At 33.3% G+C, this 21,021-nt stretch overlaps 1 protein-coding gene across 6 annotated transcripts in view; it reads left to right on the top strand.

Moving 5' to 3' along the window:
• CEP57 (centrosomal protein 57) overlaps positions 1-21,021 on the top strand; it is a 65,244-nt gene that overhangs the window by 12,508 nt on the left and 31,715 nt on the right. For all 6 annotated transcript variants that reach the window (XM_074304468.1, XM_074304466.1, XM_074304470.1 and 3 more), the window contains exons 3-4: positions 19,454-19,633; positions 20,192-20,313. In XM_074304468.1, the coding sequence (XP_074160569.1) occupies positions 19,454-19,633; positions 20,192-20,313 (302 nt within the window). The remainder of the gene's footprint in view (positions 1-19,453; positions 19,634-20,191; positions 20,314-21,021) is intronic.

The raw sequence follows: 21,021 nt of genomic DNA, 5'->3' as shown, positions 1-21,021 counted from the left end.
CTGTTTCATGAATTTCACCATTTTCCCTGAAGGATTATACTCAGTTTTTCTGGATTGGTGATTCTTAATTGTGATCCTACTTCCTTTGCTTTCTGGACTATCATATTCCCAGCTCTTTGATCCTTCAGTGTAAAAGCTACTAAATTGTGTGTTATCCTCAGTAGGACTCCATGATATTTAAGGTGTTTCTTTCTGGCTGCTTGCAGTATTTTCAATGTAGGATCTCTAGGATATCAGGGCAGTTTTTCTTAATAAATCTTGAAAAATGATGTCTAAGTTATTTTGGGGGGTTGGGTTTGTTTGTTTTTGGATCATGGCTTTCAAGTAGTCCAATAATTTTTAAATTATCTCTCCTAAATTCTCTTTTCCAAATCATTTCTCCAGGAAAATATTTCATGTCTTTTATTTTTTTTGCATGCTTTTGGTTTTTTTTTGTTGTTGTTGTTGTTTCTTAATATCTCTTAAAGTCGTTAATTTCCATGTGCTCAATTCTAATTTTCAAAAAATTATTTTCCTCAGTGAGCTTTTGTATTTCCTTTTTTGTTTGTCCAATTACACTTTCTAAAGAGCTCCTTCAATCCCTATTTTTTCAAATAGTTTATATAGCATTGGAGTTAGTTGTTCTTTAAATGTTTGGTAGAATTCACATGTAAATCCATCTGGTCCTGGGGATTTTTTCTTAGGGAGTTGGTTAATAGCTTGTTCTATTTCTTTTTCTGAGATGGGAATATTTAGACTACTTACTTCTTCCTCTGTTAATCTGGGCAAGCTATATTTTTGAAGGTATTCTTCCATTTCATTTAAGTTATCGAATTGGTTGGCATAAAGTTGAGCAAAGTAGCTCCTAACTATTGTTCTAATTTCCTCTTCATTAGTGGTGAGTTCTCCCTTTTCATTTTCAAGACTAACAATTTGGTTTTCCTCTTTCCTTTTTTTAATCAGATTTACTAAAGGTTTGTCTACATACACAAACAATAATTAAGATGAGAGTAGAATTAATTAATAAAAAAAAAAAAGCAGGGTAATCATAATCTCAAAGTTAATGCTAAAATAAATTTATCCAAAAGAAAAAAATAGGTAAAGCATTATATGTCAGCCATATTACTCAATGTTGGTTTTGACGATTTAAAATAATTAAATGGTATAAGGTTGGAGTATCGGTATAGGAAATGATTAATGAGTGGTTTCAGGAAAATATGAAAATACTCGAACTTAATGAAGGAAAATGTTATCTACCTTTAGAAAAAGAGGACAAACAAGCGTAGAATGGTCCTACATAGATATATCTGAATGTGTATATATGTATGATAATAGAGGGGGAGGGGGAAGGAAGAACATAGAGGAAAAAGTAGAACCTACAAATTTATAGCAACCTTTGGAATTCCTTCTCTTAACTGAGAGTAAGGAGAGGCAGGGGCTTGCAAAAATCAATCAGCAGTTATTTATTAAGGAACCAAGATGGTAGAGTAAAGGCAGAGACTTGATTGAGTTCTCCCCCAAACCTCTCCGAATTCACTGAAATAAACCAATTCTAGGGTAGCAGAACCCACAAAGAGATGGAGTAAAACAATTTTCCAGACTGACAGAATTTAGTTCAGTAGCAAAAGTCTATTACACAGGTTGAGAGTAGAGTACAATGTAGCACAACAGATTGTGCTTGGCCCCAGAAAACCAGGAGCAGACCTTGGAGACACTGAATCAGTAGCAGCAGCAACTATTTCCAGAATTCTGTAAGGTAAGGGGATAAAACAATGGGTCAGAAGGAATTACAGATGTCTTTTTTGCTAGCACTGAGGTGGGACTAAGTTGCTTTGTCCATACATAGATTTGAGTCAAAGTCCTGAGTGGAAGTCTCAGAACAAGGAGGGGCTCTAACAGACATATCCATAGTTTCCAAGAAAAAATTTTTTTTTAAATCCAAGTAAGAGGGGCAGCTGGCTGGCACAGTGGATAGAACACCAGCCCTGAAGTCAGGAAGACGTGAGTTCAAATCTGGCCTCGGACACTTTACATTTCCTAGTTGTGTGACCCTGGGCAAGTCATTTAACCTCAATTGCCTCAACAAAAAGGAAAAAAAAAAAGAAAATCCAAGTAAGAGTGGCAAAGGAAAATTTGGGAAAAGAAATGAGAGGGATTCAAGAAAATTATGAAAAATGAGTCAACAATTTTGTAAAGGAGAGAAAAAAATACTGGAGAAAAAAACACCTTAAAAAATAAATGAGGCTAAATAGTAAAGGAGGTACAAAAAAAATAATGAGAAGAATGACTTAAAAAGCTGAATTGATCAAATGGAGAGGCACAATAATTAACTAAATTAAAAAAAAAAAAAAACCTCTTTAGAAAGGGTTAATAACAGGATGGCAAGCAATATAGAATTAGTCATTCTAACCATAAATGTGAATGGGGTAAACTCCCTCATAAAGAGGAAGCAGTTAGCAGACTGGATTAAAAGTCAGAATCCTACTATATGTTGTTTACAGGAAACACACCTGAAACTGGGTGATACATTCAAACTAAAAGTAAAAGGGTGGAGCAGAATCTACTATGCTTCAGGCAAAACCAAAAAAGCAGGAGTAGCCATCCTCATCTCAGATCAAGCAAAAACAAAAATTGATCTAATTAAAAGAGATAAGGAAGGGCATTATATCCTGCTAAAGGGTAGCATCAATAATGAAGCAGTATCAATATTAAACATATATGCACCAAATGGTGCAGCATCTAAATTCTTAAAAGAGAAATTAAGAGAGCTGCAAAAAGAAATAGACAGCAAAACTATAATAGTGGGAGATCTCAACCTTTCACTCTCAGAATTAGATAAATCAAACCACAAAATAAATAAGAAAGAAGCCAAAGAGGTAAATAGAATACTAGAAAAGTTTGGTATGATAGATCTTTGGCGAAAGCTAAATGGAGACAGAAAGGAGTATACTTTCTTCTCAGCAGTTCATGGAACCTATACAAAAATTAACCATATACTAGGACATAAAAACCTCAAAATCAAATGCAGTAAGGCAGAAATAGTAAATGCATCCTTTTCAGACCACAATGCAATTAAAATTACATTTAATAAAAAGCCAGGGGAAAATAGACCAAAAAAATAATTGGAAACTAAAGAATCTTATACTAAAGAATGATTGGGTAAAACAGCAACTCATAGACATAATTAATAATTTTCTTGGGTGAAGACCCAAGAAAATGACAATAATGAGACATCATACCAAAATGTGTGGGATACAGCCAAAGCAGTAATAAGGGGAAGTTTTATATCTCTACAGGCCTACTTGCATAAAATAGAGAAAGAGAGAGTCAACGAATTGGGCCTACAACTAAAATTGCTAGAAAAGGAACAAATTAAAAACCCCCAGACAAACACAAAACTTAAAATTCTAAAAATAGAAGGTGAGATTAATAAAATTGAAAGTAAAAAAACTATTGAATTAATAAATAAAACTTAAGAGTTGGTTCTATGAAAAAAACCAACAAAATAGACAAACTCTTAGTAAATCTGATTTAAAAAAGGAAAGAGAAAAAGCAAATTGTTAGTCTTGAAAATGAAAAGGGAGAACTCACCACTAATGAAGAGGAAATTAGAACAATAGGAGCTACTTTGCTCAACTTTATGACAATAAATTTGATAACTTAAATGAAATGGAAGAATACCTTCAAAAAATATATCTTACCCAGATTAACAGAGGAAGAAGTAAGTAGTCTAAATGGTCCCATTTCAGAAAAAGAAATAGAACAAGCTATTAACCAACTCCCTAAGAAAAAATTCCCAGGACCAGATGGAATGCTATATAAACTACTTGAAAAAATAGGGATTGAAGGAGCTCTTTAGAAAGTGTACATGTGAATTCTACCAAACATTTAAAGAACAACTAGCCCCAATGCTATATAAACTATTTGAAAAAATAGGGAATGAAGGAGTCCTACCAAATTCCTTTTACGACATAGACATGGTACCGATACCTAAACCAGATAGATTGAAAACTGAGAAAGAAAATTATAGACCAATTTCCTTAATGAATATTGATGCTAAAATCTTAAATAAGATATTAGCAAAAAGACTTCAGAAAATCATCCCCAGGATAATACACTATGATCAAGTAGGATTTATACCAGGAATGCAGGGCTGGTTTAATATTAGGAAAACTATTAGTATAATTGACCATATTAATAATCAAATTAATAAAAACCATATGACCATCACAATAGATGCAGAAAAAGCATTTTATAAATCCAACATCCATTCCTACTAAAAATGCTTGAGAGTATAGGAATAAATGGACTATTCCTTAAAATAATAAGGAGCATATATTTAAAACCGTCAGTAAACATCATATGTAATGGCTATAAACTTTCACTGTAAGATCAGGACTGAAACAAGGTTGCCCACTATCACACTACTATTCAATATAGTACTAGAAACGCTATCCTCGGCAATAAGAGCTGAGGAAATCAAATTATCACTCTTTGCAGATGACATGATGGTATACTTAGAGAACCCTAAAGACTCTGCTAAAAAGCTATTAGAAATAATTCAGAATTTTAGCAGAGTTGCAGGATACAAAATAAATCCACATAAATCTTCAGCATTTTTATACATTACCTACACAATCCAACAACAAGAGATATAAAGAGAAATTCCATTCAAAATAACGGTCGATAGTATAAAATATTTGGGAATATATCTACCAAAAGAAAGTCAAGAATTATATGAGCAAAATTACGAAAATTACGAAACACTTGTCACAAAAATAAAGTCAGATTTAAATAATTGGAAAGACATTGAGTGCTCTTGGATAGGCCGAGAGAATATAATTAAGATGACAACTTATTTCTTTATGTATTTTAGAAGACTTTTACCTTTCTAAATGTGTATACTTTCTATTTAATCCATGTTTGATGTGATATGGGTTCCCTCTAAAAATCCTTCTCTCATCCTCTTTCTCTACCCTATCCCCTTAGCCTCTTATCTCTTCTTGAATTTAGAAGACTTTTCTACCCTTCTAGATATAAATGTATTATTCTTTCTTTAATCTATTCCTGAGGAGAGTAGAATTTCAGAATTATCAACTTTCTTGCCCATCTAATTCCTGTGTCAATTCTTTTCATATTTCATTTGTATTAGATAATCACGTTATCTTCCTACATGGTTTTGCAATTTATAATCATGTTATACTTATTCTAATCTTTATTTTAAACTACCCAATTACCAATGTTAATCTTTACATGGTTTACATTTCTGCATATTAAATAGTTTATCTTTATTGAGTTACTTGTAAATAGTCTTTGATATTTACCTTATATTTCCCTTGAATCTTATATGTCAGATTTTCTGTTAAGGAATTTTTGTCACAAAATCCTTAAAGTCTGGCAATTCATTGAATTTCAGTTTTGTTTTTTGTTTTTTCCTTTCAGGATTATGTTTAACTTTGTTTCAGCTACAGCTTCAATTCTTTTGTTCTATTATTGTTTTCTTTTTAAGCTATGATCAAAAAAAGAATCTTGATACAATAATACAAGAAATTATTAAAGAAAATTATCCTGGAGTGTTAGAACAAGAGGAGAAAATAGAAATTGAACAAAGCTACTGATCACAACTAGAAAAAGATTCTATGAGGAACGTACAGGAATATCATAGCCAAATTCAAAATCCCCAACTCAAGGAGAAAATATTACAAGCAACAAGAAAAAAACAATTTGATATAAAGTGTTCTCATATTTACTCTTCTTTTTCTCCAGATTAGTTGCTTTTCTTATGAAATGTTTCACATTCTATTATTTTTTATTTATATTTTGTTTTATTATATCTTAGTCCCTTCACTACTTTTTCCTTGTCCAATTCTAATTTTCAACAAGTTGTTTTCCTTTAAGTTTCTGGATCTCCTTTCCCAGTTGGCTTTCTTTTCATAATCTTATTTTTCTTAGATTGTTCCTTTTTTCTCCATCAATCTCTCTCAATTTGTTTTTTAAAGTATTTTTTAAAAGTTCTTCTATGAATTCTTTTTGGACAAGTGACTATTTGATGATACTCTTTAGCAGAGGCTTTTTTTGCTTCACTATTTTATGAAAATGAATTCTGATTTGTTCTATTCCCACAATAACTTTCTATGGTTGGTTTCTATGATCTTTCTCCTATGCCTTTTCATTTTCTAAATAGGAGGTTGTTATTGTAATCACATTTAGTTCTGGACTGTGGAGGTTGGTGCACGTGGCCTCATGTCTTCCTTCAGTTCTCCTCTGACCTGTCACTGAAACCAAGAACTCTGCCCTCTTATAAATTCCCATAGCCAACAGCATCCTTGCCTCACAGCTTGTGTGTGTGATGGTTCCTTCTTGCCCATGGCTGTGTCTGGTGTCCTTTATCAGCAGAAGATTCCCTCAGTTTTCCCCTCCTCAGATACCAGAATCCTCACACTGTCAGGGAGATGAAAACTCCTGCACCTTAGGGCCAAGCTACCTCCCAATTTAGCTACAGGATTTGCTGCTTGCTGGTTTAGTGGAGCTTGCCTGAAGGTGTTTAATTTCACTGGGGCCAAACCTCTCTCCTGGAACTTATCTTTGGATATCCTCTAGTTTAACTAGAGACCATTCTTCTACCATAATTCTTGTTTATTTTTTACTGCTGTTCATTCAGTCTAGGGTGTTATTTTGTCTAACTTGTGGGGGAAATCTGGAATTTTCATATTCACCTTCCTGTAATCCTCTCCTAGGTTCTACTTTTTCTTGGGAACTATATATTACACGTGAATATATAACAGGAAAGGGATATTTCTGCCATTTGCTTGATTCAGGTAATTCCCCAAGGGAATCATACAGGTTCATAGGTCTTTCTCTGAAAATTAAGTCTGTGTCTTTCTATCCTTTCTCTGTCTCATTTATCTATCCAGCCTTTTTGAGTTCATGTTTTAGCCCCATTTTAAAGGCCAAACTCAGAACTTAAATTAACTGAAGATTTTAATCCATTGTCAAAAAAACTGTTAACAGCAGTTATCACTGTCCCTATTTGCAGATGAAGTAAATATACCTATGAAATCTTGTATTTTGCTCATGTTCCCATAGCTTGTATCATTTACTTTTAGACTTGGTTAATTTTCTGAGCTAATAACGAGTTGACCACTCATTCAGAATTTGCTGTTCTTTGATGCTTTCATGTTTTGTAAATATAGACAGTTGAAATAGTCATAATGTTTTAATAAGGACCAGTAGCATAGTAGTATTTCAGTCTACTCTTACAATTGGAACTAAATTCTGTTAAATCTTCATTGTGGTAATAATCTTTTTCTTTAAATAAAGAGTCATCACTAAATTTCACTAAATGTCTGTTCTCCGAACCCCAGATATTTTATCACTATAATTTATTTTATCTTTAAAAAAAATGAATTATGCCTTTAATTTGCTAGTCTATGGATTCTATTACTGATTTCTTAGATATTAGTAGCATTGTTTTATAGACATATTTGTATCATCTGAATTTCAGTGTCTTAAGTTAATAAAAATGCTGAATAATATAATAGTGATTTCTTCTGACCATTGCCTCCCCCAGTCTGCTTTTCCTTTTATCATCTCCTCCCTCTTCTTTGCCATTTCCCCATCTACTTCTATCAGTACCCTCTTCTCTTTTCTTTTCCCTTTCCCCTCCTACTTCCATACAGGGTAAGCTCAATTTCTCTAGCCAAACTGTCTTTGAGCCATATCTAATAAGAGTAAGGTTCAAACAATGCTCACTCTCTCCCTTCTTTCACTGTACTGTAAAAAATCTTTTATAACTCTTCATGTGATATAATTTTTTTTAAATTACAGCTTTTTATTTACAAAACATATGGATGGTTAATTTTTCAACATTGACTCTTGCGAAACCTTGTGTTCCAACTTTTCCCCTCCTTCCCCCCCACCTCCTCTCCTAGATGGCAGATAGTCCAATATATGTTAAATATGTTAAAGTATATGTTAAATCCAATATATGTGTATGTATTTATATAGTTATCTTGCTGCACAAGAAAAATTGAATCTAGAAAGAAAGAAAAAAAAAACCTGAGAAGGAAAATAAAAATGCAAGCAAACAATAATAGAAAGAGTAAAAATGCTATGTTGTGTGATCTACACTCATTTCTCATAGTTCTCTCTCTGGTGTAGCTGATTCTCTTCATTACTGAACAATTTGAACTGGTTTGAATCATCTCATTGTAGAAGAGAGCCTATGTGATATAATTTATGCCATTCTGCCTCCCCTTTCAGCATAATCTTTTTATTACCCCTTAAAATTTTATCATCACATAAAAATCAACTTAAATGCGTACCCTCCCCCCAGTCTATAAAGTTGTTCTTTCTAATTGCTATAATAGAGATTCGATTCTTAAGAGTTACAGGTATTGGGGGGGGGGGGCAGAGTCAAGATGTTGGAAAGTAGACAGGTCTTTATCTGAACTTTTCCTGGTTTTGGAGTGCCAGAACTCACAAATATTTGGAGTGTAACATTTCCAGCAGAAGATATTTTTCAGAAAAGCTCTGTTTCAATTGGGCCTCTGAGGGGAGGGGGCCAGGCACAGGTGCAGCACAGAGACAGGATCCAAGGTGGTGAGGAGTCTAACTCCAGGAGACTCTTAAACAAAATACAGCAGTGTAGGCTGCTCTCTTTTGGTTACCAGCCATCGGATCAGCAGATTAGCTGTGAAACTTGCAATGCAAATAATGAGCTCTGAACCCCAGAATAACATGGGACTTAGCTACACCCACCCAGCTCCCTAAGGAAGTCAGCAGTACCAGCCCAAGGCAGCGTAAATCCACTCTGTAGAAGAAGCTTAGGACAATCTCACTTTTGCCCTAAGAGCAGACCTCAACCTTTTAAAAAAATTAGCAAAAAAGCAAAAATAACTTTGACTATAGATAGCTTTTATGGAGAAAAGAGAATAGAACTCATACCCTGCGGATCCTAAAGGCAAATTGTCTCTAGATAAAGCCCCAAAGAGTGACATCTCTCTTGGAAGAATTTTAAAAGGATCTTAAAAGAGAGAAGAAAAAAAGGGGGGGGAGGAAATAAGAACTTTGCAAGAGAGTTTGGAAAGGAAACACATAAATTATCTGAAGAAAACTCCTTAAAAAAATAGATTTAGTGAAATGGGGGAAAAATTCCTTATAAAATTTGACAAAATGGAAAAAAAGCATATATAACTCCTTAATAGATTTGAAAAAAAAGGTTAGAAATTCTAAAATTTGATTTGAAAAAGAAGCTGATTTGTTGAAAATCAGAATTTGTGAAATGAAAAAAGAATCCAATGAACAAAACACCTCATTTAAAAGTTCATTTGGCCAAATGCAAAAGGAGATTAAAAAAAAAACTCAATAAAATTAGAATTGAACAAATGGAAATGAGACTTAAAGAACGAGTCAAAGGAAACCAAAAAAATCAAAGAAAATAAAAAATACCTCCTAGGAAAAACAGCTGACTTGATAAATAGATCTAGGAGAGAAATATAAGGTTTATTACTATCTTTCAAGAAATCATCAAGGAAAACTGCCCTAATGTCCTATAACCAGAAAGTAAAATAGTTGAAAGCATTCACCCATCACCTCCTTTCATTCAAGAGAACGTAAATAATGAGAAAATATACCAAATTTTATGGGATGCAGGCAAAGCCATTTTTAGGGGAAGTTTTCTATTTCTAGATGCTTACTTGCATAAAATAGAGAAAGAAAAGGTCAATGAATTGGACAACTAAACTAGAAAAAGAACAGATTAAAACCCCCAATTAAATACCAGATTTGAAATTCTGAAAATAAAAGAAATGAATAAAATTGAAAATAAGAAAACTGTTGAATTAATAAACAAAACTTAGAGTTGGTTTTATGATAAAACCAACAAAATAGATAAACCTTTACTTAATTTGATTAGAAAAAGGAAAGAAGAAAATCAAATTGTTAGTTTCAAAAATGAAAAAGGAAAACTTTCCACCAATGAAGAGGAAATTAGAGCAATAATTAGGAGGTATTTTGCCCAATTATATATCAATAAGTCTGATAAATCTAAATTAAATGGATGAATACTTACAAAAATATAGATTGCCCAGATTATCAGGAGAGGAAATAAATTACTTAGTCTTGTTTTAGAAATGGAACAAGCTGTTAGTCAACTTCCTAAGAAAAAATTTCCCAGGCCGGATGAATTTGTGAATTCTATTTAAAGAACAGTTAATTCCAGTATTATGCAAACTATTTTTAAAAAAAGAAAAAAGAAAATGTTAATGTAATCTGAGTCAAAAGTTATGGACTTTTTAATCCACTTTTCTTATTGTAATTCTAAATTGTTTCTCAAAATGGTTGGATCACTGCACAGCTTTATAAATGTATATATTATTGTCCCTGTTTCTTTATATAGAATATGATGTCTTGAAAGGATGGTCAAATTCAAGTGCTGAATGTGTTTTGAATATGGAGATCTGGACATGTTTGTTAGCAAAAGAGATAATAAGCTGAAATTGAAGGTTATATTAGGGAAGGAGAGATTTTTGAAGGAACTTCGATTTTCTACTACTATAAAAATGAGATTTTTCAAGTAGAAGGTTATTAAGGAAAAGAACTATTTCACTGTCAGACACTAGAGCAATGGAGGAAAGAAAATGGGGCAGAAGAAAAGTAGGATTGGGGGATAGGCTATTGTAGAGGGAATTTTAGATAGAGAATTGGTTAGAAATCTACCATTGAGAGATTGGGTCTTAGATGATCTTTAATGTTTGGTTTATGATACAAAGAGATTTTATATACTCTAGAATTTGTTTTAAAATTTTTTATCAGTATTTTTTTGTTTATCACTTTTATTTCCATGCACATGCGCACATAAGTGTGTGTCTCTTAACCTTTTAGCCAGTGAACCATCCTATGAAATGGAGAATTAGATAGGGGTAATAGGAATGGTGGAGAAAAGTTCAGCAAAACCAAACAACATATCAACAAGGTATGACAATTTCAACTTCAAAGTCTCCTACAACTGCAAAGAAAAAAAGGGAAGTAGATTTTTCTCTCATCTCTTTATAATGATGTGACATAAATGTCTTCTTCCCAACCTCCTATGAGGATTTACTATGAAGAATGGTTCCTATAAGATAAATATATTAGGACATATGGATCATATTAAAACAAAAGATTAATAAGTTATTTAAAGGAAAAAGTAATTTAGGTTTTTTTTTATTCTTTTACTTTATTATTATTATAGTTCTTTTGTATATTATTTCCTGATGTTAATCATATCATTTTGAAAGGGGTTCATTAATCTTCCCATGCTTCTGAATACATTTTTCATAGATTTCATGGTTTTCTAGTTCCTTTCTGTCACATGTTAAAAAGTCACTTACCTTTGCTATTCTGCTACACTTATTGAAATCTTGAATCTCTATTTGCCTAGTGGTGGGATTTCTGGGTGTAAGAAACTGGACATTTTAGTCACTTTTAAAAATATAATTCTAGAATTTTTCTTTAAACTTAATCCTAAATGGGTGCTTAATTTTTTGACTTCCTCCCTCCCTCCCAATTGGGATTAAGTGACTTGCCCAGGGTCACACAGCTAAGAAGTATTAATATTAAGTGTCTGAGACCAGATTTGAACTCGGGTCCTCCTGAATTCAGGGCAGGTGCTCTATCCATTGCTGCCCCAAAATGTAGCCATTTTAAAGACAAACTATTTTAATTTGAAGTTTTAGCTTTTAGTCCCACATTTTATTTATTTTTTTTTAAGTCAGGACATCATTATCCTACATTTGCTGTTCATTTTGTTTTAAAAGAAGATATTATCATAGACTGTTAACTTGATGTTAAAGGATGATAGGAATGGCTACTTTAAAGTTATGTTTTCTGCCTTATAAAACAACTTTTTCTTCATTCTTATTGCATTCATTGATACCCTGACTCTCCCCTGATGTTATTGTATCCCTGATGGATTTTTTAGTACTGGTTATACTTTGTTTTCTTTCACATCCCTCTTTAAAATCATCACCAGTCCCTGCTTCTAGTGCAAAATTTGGTATTCTCTATCCCTGTTGTCACTTCTAAACTCTCTATCTCTATCACTCAGCAACCTCTACTTTCTTTCACAGCATTTATATTTACTACCAAGTCCGGGTTCTTAAGGATCTGTCAAACATCAGGATATTTTCCTTCCTTGCTCAGTGAGTTCAGTGTCTGATTCACAGATTTTCTCTTCCCTGCAACTCCTAAATCCAAATACTAAGTGACTGCAACATTTGTAATAATGCCCTCTCAATTAATACTGACCTAATACTGAATAATGTCCTATTATGAAAAGGTAAAATGATGAACAACTTAGACAAAGAAGGTAGAAAAGGTGATCCTTATAGGAATGATCTTAGAAAGAATAATAAAGACTTTAGAAAAATACCTCAGACAATAAATGAGCCTTTAAAATCCATGTTAAGAACACAAAATTATTCTGCCGCTTACAACCAGGTAATATGGTAAAATCAGATAATTCTAAAGAAGTTGACTTTCAGTTATGACAAAATAGAACGAACACAGCTAAGAGCAGTGAAGCTCAGGATTGACCAGAACATGTCTAGATTAAATTAAAGAAAAATGTCTAATTAAAATTATTCTCCCAGTATATGTAGAATTCATATTAAATTTTATATTACAAAAATAATTCAGTATCTTTTCCCTCAACCCTCTTCTTCCTCCTTTTAATTTCCCAATTACAATTAAGGATATTAAGGATACCATCTTCCCAGTTTTATCAGGCTTTGCCTTCATATCCAATCAATTACCTAGTTCTGTTGATTGCACAGTTATATCTTGTGTATATACTCCCTTCTCTTCTCTACTGCGTGCAGGACCTATTCCCCTCATGTATGGACTCCTATGACAGCCTTCAAAATTAATTTCTCTTGATTCCCAATGCATTCTTCCCTCTCAGCTATCAGATTGATCACAATTCTGACCATGTCACTTCCCTTTCATCCCCTCCTATTTTATAACATATATATTATTTGTTATTATATGTATGTATGTATGTATATATATATATATGTATATGTATGTATGTGTGTATGTATATATCTCCTCTGTTTGGTTTTAAAGCCCTTCCTATTGTGGCATAGGGCTTGGCACATGCATACACACACACACACACACACACACACACACACACACACACACAGTCTCTTAATCAGTTGTTATTGACTTGACAAAGAGCAAGATCTAGGAAGACCAGGTGATTGGTAAATATCTCCCATTCTTCTTCTTCTTCTTTTTAAATTTAAGGGCATTGTGTGACTTTAGAATCTCCTTGTGAGCTTGACAAAATTCTAGAACTGATTATTAAATGGTAGGACTATGAGCTCTTATAACAGAAAAGAATGAATCATAGAAGTTTAGAGATGGAAAGACTTTAGTTACCTAATGAGTACAAGGTCCTGTATTAAATACTAGACTCTTATCATCTATGACTGGGCCTTCTGAGGAAGAAGTAGCTTCACATATTCCACAAAATTTAAGGGAGAATCTACAGATAACACAAAGAGTAAGAACATTACTGATCTTTGGAAAAGTATACTGTAATGGTAGACTACATAGTGGTGATTGATATGTTTCCACCTGATCTAGATGATTAGAACTCTTACTGGCTTTCCCTAGCATGCATTGTAGTGATATTCACAAATTTGTAAACCTGAGAACTGCTAACTAAAGATAATTAATTTAAGAATAAGTTATGATATCAGAAGGAATTTGAAAAAATCTCTAGGGAATATGAATACATTGGCAGGAAAACAGAGGTTTTAGAGGAATTGCTGGTGTTTGTTTCATCACTGCTGACTGATAAAGCTAGGTACTTTAGAAAAGAATGAGCAGTGAACAACTCTATAAGAAGATGGTCTTAGAAAATGGGAATGGATTTCTAGGCAATGGCATAAGATAAGGAAGTAAAGGAATGTCACTTCAGAAAGAATATATTGGGGCAGCTAAGTGGCACAGTGGATAGAGTATTGACTCTAGACTTAGGAAGACCTAAATTCAAATCCACCTTAGACATATTATTAGCTATAAATTGGGCAAGTCACTTAATCCCAATTGCCTCACCAAAAAAAAAAAAAAAAAAGTATCTGAGTTAGAAAGAATGTTTATAGATCATACAGTGATCATGGCTCGTTTCAACAATGAGATGATTCAGGCCAATTCTAAATATCTTATGATGAAGATAGCTATCTGCACCTAGAGAGAAGACTGAGGGGACTGAGTGTGGATCACAACATATCATTTTCACCCTTTTTGTTGTTGTTTGTTTACATTTTATTTTCTTTCTCATTTTTTCCCTTTTTGATTTAATTTTTCTTGTGGAGCAAGATAATTATATAAATATATATGCATGTATTGGTATGTTTAACATATATTGGATTATTTGCTGTCTAGGGGAGGAGGGGAAAAATTGGAACACAAAGTTTTGTAAAGTTTAATGTTGAAAAGTTATCCATGCATATGTTTTGAAAATAAAAAGCTTTAATTTAAAAAAAAGAAAGAAAGAAAGAATGTTTATTATGCTGCAAACTATCAGAGCTATTTAAAAATAATACTCTTGCTCTCAAATGTCTGTATATGGATAATAGAGTGATCTATTAGTCTTAATGGTGTGAGGTAAATTTGACCTCATAGAGACTTGAGATGTGACTCATGACTGATATATAACAATAAAGGTTCAAAATAGCCACAAATCATACAGGAAGAGGTAGTGAACCAGTGCTGCACTTCAAGAAGATATTCACCTGTGTGAAAATCCATGAACCTGAGCCAGAAAATATGATGGACATTTGACTTAAAGATTAGAGGATGGAGAAATAAGTAATGTAGTGTAAGTATGCTCTTAGAACCAGTTGAAAGAAATCAATGACAGGTTCTTGATACATATGACAAAACTCAACGGGCAGATGTAATAATAATGGTGACTAAAGCAGCTAATATATTTTAGATCCTTGAGAAATAGAGAAATTATCAAGGAAATTACTATCATGGAACTGAATACAATCAGGGGAAGTAAGTGGAAGAAGCTTGCAAAAGAAGTTATTAATATTATCAGTTTGAATTTTGTGATAGTAGTAAACACAGGCTGATTTATACTCCACAACTTAGGAATACAAATTTAAAAGAATTCAAAAATAAGGTAGGTAAATGATTTGAACTTTTAAAAGGAAGCATCTAGAGCATTAATCTATATGTATGATATTCCCTCTTTGAGCTAATTTCAATAAGAGTAAGTTTCCCTTCCTTCCCCATCTTTCTTTTTCATGTAAAAGTTTTCGTGCTTCTTTTATGCAAAATAATTTACCCCATTACTTCTTCCTTTCCCCTTTTTCCAGTGCATTTTTCTTCTCACCCCTTTATTTGTTTTTGTATTATCCTATCATTGTCAACTTATACCCTTGCCCTATATCTCTTAAACACCCTAATAATGATTAAAGTTTTTAGGAATTATGTGTATCATCCTTCATACAAAAATGTAAACAGTTTAACTTTATTGGATCCCTTATGATGTCTCTTAGCTATTTATCTTTTTTTGCTTCTCCTTAGTCTTGTATTTGAAAAACACATTTTCCATTCATCTCTGGTCTTTTCATCAAGCATATTTCAAAATCCTCTATTTTGTTGAATATCTATTTTTTCCTCTGAAGGATTATACTTGGTTTTGCTGAGTAGGGAATTCTTAGTTTTTTTAATCCTTGCTCCTTTGTCCTCCAGAATATCATATTCTAAGCCCACTAGTCCTTTAATGTAGAAGCTGCTAAATCTTGTGTTATCCTGACAATGACTCTGTAATACTTGATATGTTTGTTTCTGGTTGCTTTCTCCTTGACCAGTGAGCCTCTGGAATTTGGCTGTAATTTTCCTAGTAGTTTTCATTTGGGGGATCTCTTTTAAAAAGTGATCAGTGAATTGTTTCAGTTTTCATTTTATCTTCTGGTTCTAAGCTGTTAATGCACTTTTCACTTTAAGGTGATGTCTAGGTTCTTTTTTGATCATAGCTTTTTGGTAGTCCAATAATTATTCAATTATTTCTTCTGGAACTATTTTCCAGTTTTTCCAGTGACATATTTCATATTGTCTTTTTTTCATTCTTTTGACTTTATTTTATTGTTTTGTGATATCTTGTGAAGTCATTAACTTCTAATTCTAAATTTTTAGGAATTATTTTGTTTGAGTTTGTGTACCTCTTGATTTGGCCAATTCTGCTTTTAAAGGAGTTGTTTTTTCAGTGAATTTTTGTATATTTTTTTTCATTTGACCATTTCTGCTTTTTAAGGATTTTTCCTGTTTGGTGACATGTGTGCCTCTTTTAGCCTGTTCTATTTTTTAAGGTATCATTTCTTCAGTATTTTTTTTGTTCCTCCTTTCCAAGCTGTTGACTCTTTTTTTCATGAGGCAATTAGGGTTAAGTGACTTGCCCCAGGATCACACAGCCAGAAAGTATTAAGTATCTGAGACCACATTTGAACTCAGGTTCTCCTGACTTCAGAGCTGGTGCTTGATCCACTGCACCATGACACTTTGTTTTCATGATTTTCTTGCATCGCTGTCATTTCTTATCCCATTTCCCCCCCCCTCCCCATTTGCTTTTTAAATTTTGCTTTTAAAAATTCTTCCTTAGTTCATCTAAGAAACATTTTTGGGTCTAAGACTAATCCACATTTTTCTTTGAAGCTTTAGATGTTGTAGTTTTGATTTTGTTATCTTTTTTCTGGATTTTATTTTTTGATTTTCCATGTCACCATAACACTTTCTATGGTCGGTTTGTTGTTGATTTATTTTTCCAGGCTATTTACAAGATATAAATGGGTAGTTTTTCAGCATTGACAATTGCAAAACCTTTTGTTCCAACTTTTCCCTTCCTTTACCCCACCCCTTCCCCCAGATAGCAGGTTGACCAATACATTTAACTTGTAACTTTATGTCCTTTATGTCAAATCTCTGCTCTTGTAGTGGAAGATACAGTGTCCTCAAGTGCAGCTTATTTTCATAGATCTGGAGATCTGTAAGTTTTTAGTTCTTACAAGTTGGTATGATCTAAGGAGAGTTGTGTTTACTGCCCAGGTCTGCGAGCCAACTACAAGGATTCTCTTGCCCTGGAACTGTTACCAGGGTCCTTACTCTCCTCTGGCCACAAGTTCTGATGTGCTCATGCTCTTCTTCATCTTGAAAGATCCTTGTATGGGTAGTGTGTAATAGAGTCCTCCCTCTCCCCCCCAGTGCTAGCCAAGGGAACTTTTGTAATCTTCTGACCAGTTGTCCAAACTTTGTATTATCTGTGGCGAGAGCTCTAGTAGCACTGCTGATTCAGGTGCCCTCAAATTAGCTGAAATGCTGCCTTCTGTTGGCTTGCTGAGATGTTGGTTGCATTTGGACTGTAATCTCATCCAAGGAGGCAGACCTTTCCTGCTGACTTTCTAAGTTGTCTTAGCCTAGAAAAAGTGTTTTACCCTGTTCTTATGGGGGTTCTGCTGCTGTATAATTCATTTTAAGGTATTATTTAAAGTTGTTTAGAAGGGAATTTGGGAACTCAGGCCCTGTTTTTGACTCCCTTGCTCTGCCCCTCAGATATTTAAATTCTTTGAATATGCTGTGCATTTTGTCAAAATAAAATGACCAAATGAATTGATAATTTGACTGTCCCTTTTCTTTTGTACCTACAGTCAGGCAACTGTATTATCAGTTATTCTGCTTTTGTAATTTATAGCACTTGACCATTGATTGCTATTGCTACAACAAGATGATCTGCTAGCTTCCTTGTTTGCAAATTAGGAAATATCTGATTTATGTAAAACTAAATTCTTCAATGGGATTTATTGAAAAACCAAACTTGTAGCCTAATTAAAGAAAATTCACTGCCTAAATATCTCCACTTCTTAAAATAATAAATTATGAAAACCGATCTTTTAATGATGGCTTTTCTATACTCTGTAAAAAAGATGGATAGCATTATTAAGAAGATATGAACAACACTAAGGAAACACTTTCTTACATTTAACCAAGTGTTGAATGCCCCCTTTAGACAGAAAAGAAGTTATTTTCATAGCAATTTAAATCATGGATTTAGAGCTAAAAAAATAAAATTTAAAGGCTATGTAATATAACTCATGTTACAAGCAAGGATCCTCAGAAGACTCGGAGATTGTGAATTTCTTATTGCCACACAATTAGTAAATAACAGAGCCAAGAATTGAGCCTAGATTCTCTTGATTCCAGATCCAATGCTTCCCATGCTAAGATGGCAAGACTTTTCTATTCCCAAAATAGATCTTTAATTCATTCATTCAGGAGTTAGTGCCCCTAAGGTACTATGCCAAATACAAAGTTGAATAAAAGTGGAACAGGTAAGATATATGAATGTTGTACACAGTGTGTTATGAGGTATGTTAAATGAACTAAGCTCTGGAGAGAATCATCATAAATCATTAGTCTAGAGCAGAGAACATATCAAAAGTTATGTTGTCCATTCCCTTTTATTCTGCAGTTAAGGAATTTAATCCCCAAAAGATCCAATGACTAGTACACAGTTATATAGACAATTATCAATTTGCATAATTTCATATTACATGGGCCCACATAGAGATGGCTTGACTTGAAATTTCCTGTTCCAAGAAAGGAGACCTTTGCCCCATTCTTATATCCACCTGCATATCTGGTCCTCAGGTCCGTCTTACAGCCATTTGCCCTCAGGTACCTAATATTTGATCCCACTCCCAGCATGTTGCTCATCTGCTCTATGTCTGTGCCTATCTACTTCATGTATCCTCTGCTCTACATGTTCTTCCTCTCAGTTCCAGCTAGGCAGATCCCCTCATGACTGGCCTTAGCTCCTATTCCTTTTTATTTCTCTGTCCATGGCCTCTATGTCTCTTTGAATTATGTGCTAGCTCCTTCCTCCTTTTCTGTTTCCCTTCCCCACATCAGCAAGCAGATTGGTTTTACATAAAAATCATTTTACCTAGAAGTTTATCTTTACCCTGTGCTAAGTTGCCTCACCAATCTTTGATTTGAGGTGAATAGAGAAAACATCATCAAAGAGGTGGTAATATATGCAGATAGGATCTTTAAAAGGAAGCATGTGACAGATAGATACTTTGTGAGAATGTTACATAATCTGGGGAAAAAAATCAATTCCTCTGAAATTTTGTGTAAGAATGACTAGTACAACTTCAGCTAGGATCTAGCTCCTAAATGGTTTTTGGTTTTTGGTTTTTTTAGTACTGGTTAATGCTCAATGTGTGAGTAATAGCACTATTGATAGATACTATGTGACACTGTGACACTAGATGTATAGAAATTGAAAGTAATGCTGAAAGATCACTCTACCCAAAGATTATTCTATTGAATACACATCAGCCATACTTGTAAGAGTTCATTACTTTCAAATATATGTATTAGTGTTTTCTAATGGCAAAATGTTTTGATTTAACAGCCATATTCTCAGCACTCAAGAATCTTCAAGAGAAGATTCGACGTTTAGAACTTGAACGGATTCAAGCAGAAGAAAGTGTGAAAACTTTGTCTAGAGAAACAAGTGAATACAAGAAAGTGCTGGATGAACAAATACAAGAAAGGGAGAACTCAAGGAATGAAGAGTCAAGACATAATCAAGGTTTGATTGAACTAAGATGATTTTAATAAACATCACAGGTCATAATTTGAAACCTTATTCCAAGGGTTTGTTGTAAAGTCCTTGACAAAGTTCCATAGAATCTTAGTAGTTATTAGTAGTCTGGTTTTATCTAAGTATTCTGGAATTATAATGAACCAGGTATATTTTATTTATCAAACATTGTAAAACTGTTGCCACCTTATTAGAACCCAGTTTTTTTCAACTATATAGTTCATGACTTTATGGGACTGTATATGTAACTAAATATGGGAATTGTGCAATTGTGATTATCAATAAGTGTTGATTCTTATACTTGTTTTACATATTTAAATGCCTGGGATCATGTAAAAATGTAATGGATAAAAAGGAGTTATAAAAAAGTTTAATAAACTCTGGATTTTAGAATACTGATGACCTGAGGCCATTTTGAAGTAGCTTTCTAGTAGCATTTGGGGACCTTCTTAGTATTTAAGGTGATAGGAGCTCCAGTTTCATCACTGATATTTAAATTGTTTCAAGACAACTGGACTAATACCAGATTTTCTTTATTTCCTTTAGAACTTACATCCCAACTATTAGCTGCAGAAAGTAAATGTAATCTTTTAGAAAAACAATTGGAATACATGAGAGACATGATAAAGCATGCAAAAAATGAGAGGACAACCGTCTTGGAAAAACAGGTAGAACCATGTGCTGTTCCAAAAATGTACAGCTGTTAACTTGTAGTTAACACTATAATCTTTTTTCCTTAATGAGAATTATTCTTGTGAAATTCATGCTTTTTTTTTTTTTAACAGTAGCAGTAAAATGGAAGAGAACTTGAAAAGTTTTCATTTTAGTTTTCACATATTCATGTATTCAACAAACAACTGCTATAGACAGTCATCACGTTTTCAAATGCTATGAAAACTATCTTAGCTCTTAGCACAAGAACTGTGCTAAGTGCTTACTAAGTTCTTCTTAAAAGTTACAAGTAAATAATGAGTAGCAACACACATAGGATTTAAGAGCATTACTATTCTCAGTGCAAGCTGGAAGTGCAAGCAAACATTACCAGTTTGGAAGAAAAAAAGGATCTGTATGTACTAGAAAAAAAAGTATAAGTAAAAGTTAGAATGTAAGTTTCACAACTTGAATTAATGAAAAACAGGTGGAGGAGACTACATAAGGATCTCATAAGACATCAAGGCAGAATTGAGTGTGACATTTTACAGGAGTAGTGAAGAAACTATTTTGGTTACACTAGTAGTGTATTTACTTTGGGGATTCTGGGGAATGTAGATTAGGACTAGATTTATGGAGACTCTTAAATGCTTGACTGAGAAATTTTACTTTTATCCAATACACTATGATAATCAGACTAAAGAGCTTTGTTTTTTTATTCAGTG

The sequence above is a fragment of the Sminthopsis crassicaudata genome, chromosome 3, assembly GCF_048593235.1.
Source record: "Sminthopsis crassicaudata isolate SCR6 chromosome 3, ASM4859323v1, whole genome shotgun sequence".
In the NCBI taxonomy this organism is placed as follows: domain Eukaryota; kingdom Metazoa; phylum Chordata; class Mammalia; order Dasyuromorphia; family Dasyuridae; genus Sminthopsis; species Sminthopsis crassicaudata.
The sequence above is the reverse complement of the archived record's forward strand: the minus strand, read 5'-3'. Positions and strand labels throughout refer to the sequence as shown.